The sequence below is a fragment of the Notothenia coriiceps genome, unplaced genomic scaffold (assembly GCF_000735185.1).
Source record: "Notothenia coriiceps isolate Sejong01 unplaced genomic scaffold, NC01 NC01_scaffold00016453, whole genome shotgun sequence".
In the NCBI taxonomy this organism is placed as follows: Eukaryota; Metazoa; Chordata; class Actinopteri; order Perciformes; family Nototheniidae; genus Notothenia; species Notothenia coriiceps.
In genome coordinates this window covers 1-6012 of record NW_011349154.1, presented here as the reverse complement: position 1 = coordinate 6012, position 6012 = coordinate 1, and the positions used below count along the sequence as shown (strand labels likewise).

Genomic DNA, 6012 nt, shown 5'->3' with positions numbered 1-6012 from the left:
TTTGGACAATCAACAACTACACAGGATCAAAGCCAACTTCATGGCAATTGCAGGTATGCCCGGTGTGGTCGGTGCTATTGACGGGACGCACATAAAAATAATTGCGCCATCAAAAGATGAGGACGTGTTCGTCAATAGAAAGAAAGTACATTCCATCAACACGCAGATTGTTTTCATTCATCATGATAGGGGGACTTGAACGGCGGTATGGGCTGTTATTGAAAGTGTTTAAGTGCTGGAAATATGCTCATTGGATAATAGTTTGCAGGGTGCTTTTAATTGCCCCCTTGATTTAATGCAATTTACGTATTTTTATTGTTTGCTCTCTCTCTTTAACGTGCATATACAACGTCATTATCGTGGTCTACACAAACTTGTCATCATGCGTGTATTCTGCTAACTGCACTGTCCATAACTATTTGATAGGAATACATTTCTAGCCTAGGCTATTTCCTTGTTTTTCGGTGATTTAGTGGGCTCGTTTGTGGGATGTTGCGGATGAGTTTCACTGAGACCGCCTGCTCTGAACAACCAATCACCGTACTGACCGCTTCTAAACTCATGCACGAGAATCGACGTAATCCATAGCAACGGCGCGTCACTGTTAGTTCACTCTTAGTGATTTATCCTTAGTATGAGTAGGTCCCAGCGGCTTTGTGAATAACTTTTAAGAAAAAACTCCTACGTAAAATGTTTTAGCGCGAGTTAGGAGCACTCCTAGCGGTAAGATAAAATGCTTTGTGAATACGGCCCCTGATCAATAGGAGGCTGGCAGTTACTGTTAACTAGTGTCATGTAATTACAGAGAGCTAGATGAGACGAGATACCACTCTAATGCCTGTACAATAAATGTGAAACCGGAGCCGTCAGAAGGTTAGCCTAGCTTAGCATAAAGACTGGAAACAGAGGCAACAGCTTCTAAAAAGAAAATGTGCTGTTCTATTTTTGTTTTTATTTATTTAAAGTATGTCTTTGAGTTAGAGTTAGAGGCAGATTCTTTGATACTTACCGTTAGAGCTATGTTAGCTTTTACAAGGATTTATGCTAAGCTAGGCTAAATGGCTGACGGTAGCTCAACCTAAAAGGAATCTTTCCTTTTTTAATTTAATAGACAAAGACAGAGAGAAAAACAGAAGGAGAGGGGTAGAGAGGCACATAAGACGTTGAGAAAGTGAAAAATTATGTTAAAGAACATTTTGCGTAATTAGAGATGAGATCACGAGAAAGAAGACCAAAGGAAAATAAGGGACAAAAGCATAATTTGAGGAACAGGTTTATGAGGTAAAAGACAGCTGGACAAAGAAAGAAAGATAGATCAAAGAGACACCACACAGAGATATATTTTTTAAAAAGGACTGCCCCCTCCTAGCAGCGTAATGGCCATGTCACATCAGCTCTGGATGAGTGGCAGGCCACACGGGCCCCATCGCTGGGAGAACCTGGGTCCTGGGCAAAGAGGCCCGGCCATCTGAGTTCTTTGCCCAGGGGGAGGTGAGTGTGATGGGGCTACTGTCCTGGCTGCTCCTCCTCCTCTGTGTCCGCTCTTATCAGCGATATTGACGGTGATGTGCTCTGAAGTCTGAGGGCCAGACTGGCATATGAGCTGGCTAAAGACCAACTGCCCTCTTTGCTTTTGGCCTTTTTGAGTCCGTGCTTCAAATTGGCTGTCAAACGTGTGCATGAAAGACGACTGCGGTGTGGCTGGGAGTGTGTTTCTGTTGAAATGATATAACCAACATTGGCTAGAGAAATATCCACAGATTTCATCTCCTTATTGGACTCAATGCCCTTTGCCTTGTCCCTTTAAAACACGCTCTTTTCTTTTTACTGAAGGTTAAACTTGTATTTGTCATTCAAATATATCAATATATTGTCTAAGATTTCATCACACAAGCCCCAACACACACACACACACACACACACACTCACACAGGTCTCCGTCCCTGATCGATGGTCCGGTGCCAGAATACTGATCCCTATCGACCAATGAAATTGTTCACAGACAGCGTTTCCAATCAATCAGGGAGCGATAGTGGGGAAACGGGCGCCACTCACGTCCCCGTGGTGATTGTAAAGAGCAGTGGATCCTGATAACAATCACCGATGGTGTCAAAAACACAAACGCCCCCCCCCCTCCTCCCCCTGCTCTGTAAAATCATCTGTTTAATTACAGTAAACGTGCATGTGAGTGTGTGTATGCAGGTTTAAGCGGGGGACGTGAGCAGGTTTAATCATGCTCCTGTGGGGTGTAATTGTCAATCAAGTTGGGTATGTCCCACAGAGTGTAATTAAATGTACCCCCTATTCACTCCCTCTGTCCTTTGTTATGCCCTTTGCAATATGGTCTTCTAATGCAGCAGTCGGTATGATCATTCATATTATTTTACCGAATACAATCTATTATTTAAGCTGCAAACAGTCAGACATAAATAGTTTAGGTAGATGCAGTAGGTTGAGGGAATTTGGATACAACACAAGAAGTAGTTTAGCCAACATCTCTTAAGGATTATACCGGGGATCAAATAATTTCCATTATTAAATTGGGCGATTTGCGAGAGATAGAAGAATTTGTGCAGCAGAGGCTAAAATATCCTGAACTATAGTCCCTGTTATCTTCAAAAATATATTCTACAATTACCATAAGCAACTTATCCACATTTTCATTAGACCGTAAATGATTATGTAATTGAAAATGCCTTTTAATAGTAGGATTTGGTCCTAATATGTGTAGTCCCATGCCCAGCAACAAACGTTATTGGTACATAACTTTATTAGTAAACTGACATAATATGTCATACAAATTTATAATATGCGTCCCTATGTGGAGTGTCCCTTTTTAAAATCTCCCTTTCTCTTGTCTCTCCAGGCTTCCCCTCCCTGTCTCTGGCTGACCAGATGAGTCTGCTGCAGAGCGGCTGGATGGAGATTCTGATCCTTCGAGTGGTGTTTCGCTCGCTGGCCTTGGAGGACAAGCTGGTGTACGCCGAGGATTACATCATGGACGAGGAGCAGTCGAAGCTCGCGGGGCTGCTCGACCTCAACAACGCCATCCTGCAGCTGGTGAAGAAGTATAAAGCCATGGGGCTGGAGAAGGAGGAGTTTGTGGTCCTCAAAGCTATCGCACTCGCTAACTCAGGTAAGGTTACTTACTCATTTGTCAATACAGAAATTAGGCCCATGTTTAGCCATTATAGCATTTTGCTTCCATGGAAGGTTGGTTGGGCCTTCACATTTTGTGGACTATTGGATTGATTGTCATGAACTTATGTAAAGACATTCATGGTCCAAAGAGGATGAATCCTAAGAATCCAAAAGCTTGTTTTTATTTTGAAAATAAAAAGTAGATAACATTTAAATCCTTGACATACCTTAATTCCTGACTTCCCTCTTTTCCTTACAGACTCCATTCAGATTGAGGACTTGGAAGCAGTTCAGAGACTCCAGGACGTCCTTCACGGGGCCCTTCAGGACTACGAGGCCACCCACCGCCTGGAGGACCCTCGGCGGGCCGGGAAGCTAATCATGACCCTCCCTCTCCTCCGTCAGACAGCCGCTCGCGCTGTCCAGCACTTCTGCAGCATCAAACAGGACGGCCGTGTGCCCATGCACAAACTGTTCCTCGAACTGCTGGAGGCCAAGGCCTGACCCCAACTCAGACTACCCCAAGCTGCTTCCTGACCCCCCGCAGTGGGTAACAGGAAGTGAAAGATAACGGGTAATGGTGGGGTTTGACACCATGTATTTGTCCATTTCAGCTTTGACTTAAAGTTTTGATTCTGCAATCGGCAGGAAGTATGTTTTATAGGCAGGCAGACGAGACATTTTAGAGCAAAATCCTTCCAACTCCCAATGAAAGTTTGAATGAATTGGTTTAATTGTCTCGACAACCAGGACATTTTCATTGTTGCTGTTTGCGCTGACCTGCTACGAAAAAGTCTAAAAGCGGAGAGACAGCATTAGAGCAGAAGAAAGCACGTTCTAGAGATATTTATATCAACATGCCAAACGTAGAGCTTCTTTTGTCAAAAGACCCATGATACTTGAAGATCCTGATGGATTATTTCATCCATCTTGAAGCCTGTTAATCTGCATTCTAGTGCATTTAGAGAGCCTTTTGATGATTTGATTTTGTTTTGTCCTTTTGAAGAGTCAAGGTCAATGTGTCCTAAGAGGTAAGTCTTGCCAAAGAGTAAAGACTCGTACTATTAATACCAGCATTGGTCCACAATAATATAATGTGGCCTGTAAGACATTCACATAAACATGTATTCCTGCTGTGTTGTGTATAGCAAATTATCTAACCACTACATTCATATATAAACAATTAAAGGGAAGCTATAAAGTGGTCGGCATCTCTTATAACAATAAGCGGCGTCCTTATTTTAGTAGAAATGTTCAGGGAAAGAGTACTTAATGATACTAATACAATTGTTTGACAGCAAAGTGTTATTTATTTAAAAGTGGCTCTGTTGGTTTGCTGTTTATTTTTATTTCCTAATGTGGCATTAACAAAGAGTAGATTTAAGACATTACAGTGGATAATACTTTTTTAAAAAGATTTTTAAATGATATCATTGTAAAATAATTTTTTACTAGCTTCTCTGCTACAGCACTGATGTACCATATAATTTCTTCGAGGCAACATGATTATAATTGGAGAACGTACTTGAAGATCATAATGTCGTAGAGTTGATGTAAACACGTAGATTAAAATGTAACTATGTAAAATGGCTGCCACACTGTATAATCTGGATTAGCGAGGCATTTGATGTCCTTTCTACGGTAGAAGTCTATGTGTAGGATGAAATTTGTGCACTACTTTAGCCATAAAGTCTGGGGAAACTGGTGATGGCGCTCTGTAAATCTGTGTTTTGTGTGAAGAGTAGTTATATCTAAAACTTGTCTTTTTTTCCGCACATGATAAATGAAGGGAATAAACTGGGTAGGAAACGCAGTACAATGAATAAAGGTCTTGCTCCTTAAGGTACTGTGACACTATAACGTGCATATTTTTGTGACAAGATGACGGCAGCAGTATGCCGGATTAAATGTATGTACTGTACGTTTCGCTGTATATACGTCATGTCTTATGCCAACAGAGATGTTTAAAGATGCAAATAAGCTTGGTTTGGATGAGCTGTGCCGTGCTATTTCATTCTCAGGTGGATTCTTGGGCAATAAACATGATCCCCTTAATGCAAAGCTCATGTCATAAGTGTCGTCTTATTCAATAAAGAGAAGAAAGGCTCATTTATTAAGAGCTGGTAAGGGGGTGCAGTCTATTTTCACAGTCTGACAATGGACAGTCATTTCCAAGTCAGAACCGTAATGGCACATTTAGGCCATCATAGCCCAGTTGGATGGAGATTTATAATTAACAGCTATAATGTAATGAAGTCTAACAGTGGCTCCGAGGGGTACCGGTCATCTCAGGCCTGTTCAGTCTGATGAAGCAGAGGCAGTCCACTCATCGCTTCATCATACAATTATACAACGTCCCTCTCAGCATTTATTTAGATTTATAGGTCAAAAGTAAGTCTTGGCCCGCTTTGATTCAAATCCCCTTGTTTAGCCTTTATAATCAGTAGACATACACTTAATAAATATAATTAGTAAGCACTGCAGATACAAGGATATTTTTTTGCTTAAAAGTCCCATATTGTAAAAAGTGAGCAGGAGTAGGTTTTTATACAAATGGATCAGAACAAAAAGAGAGAGAATCTATTTTACTGAAACTTTCAGAATCTCTTAACACAGAGGGGACACATATTAATTTATAAAAAGTGGATTCTGAATGATAGGTCAATCAATCAATCAATCAATCAATCAATCAATCAATCAACCAATGTTTATTTATATAGCCCAATATCACAAATGTTACATTTGTCTCAGTGGACTTCACAGTTTGTACAGAATATCAGTATGACAATACGACACCCTCTGTCCTTAGACCCTCACATCCTACAAGGAAAAACTTCCAGAGAAAACCCACAGTTTAAAGGGAAAAATGGG

The 6012-nt window shown here is 41.1% G+C and overlaps 1 protein-coding gene across 1 annotated transcript in view; it reads left to right on the top strand.

Annotated features, from left to right (window-relative positions):
- Positions 1-5196, top strand: part of LOC104949546 (estrogen-related receptor gamma-like) — a 17937-nt gene extending 12741 nt beyond the window's left edge. Inside the window, exons 2-3 of the mRNA XM_010775916.1 lie at positions 2867-3136; positions 3401-5196. Of these exons, the coding sequence (XP_010774218.1) occupies positions 2867-3136; positions 3401-3645 (515 nt within the window). The 3' untranslated portion in view covers positions 3646-5196. The remainder of the gene's footprint in view (positions 1-2866; positions 3137-3400) is intronic.
- Positions 5197-6012: the final 816 nt, after the last annotated feature.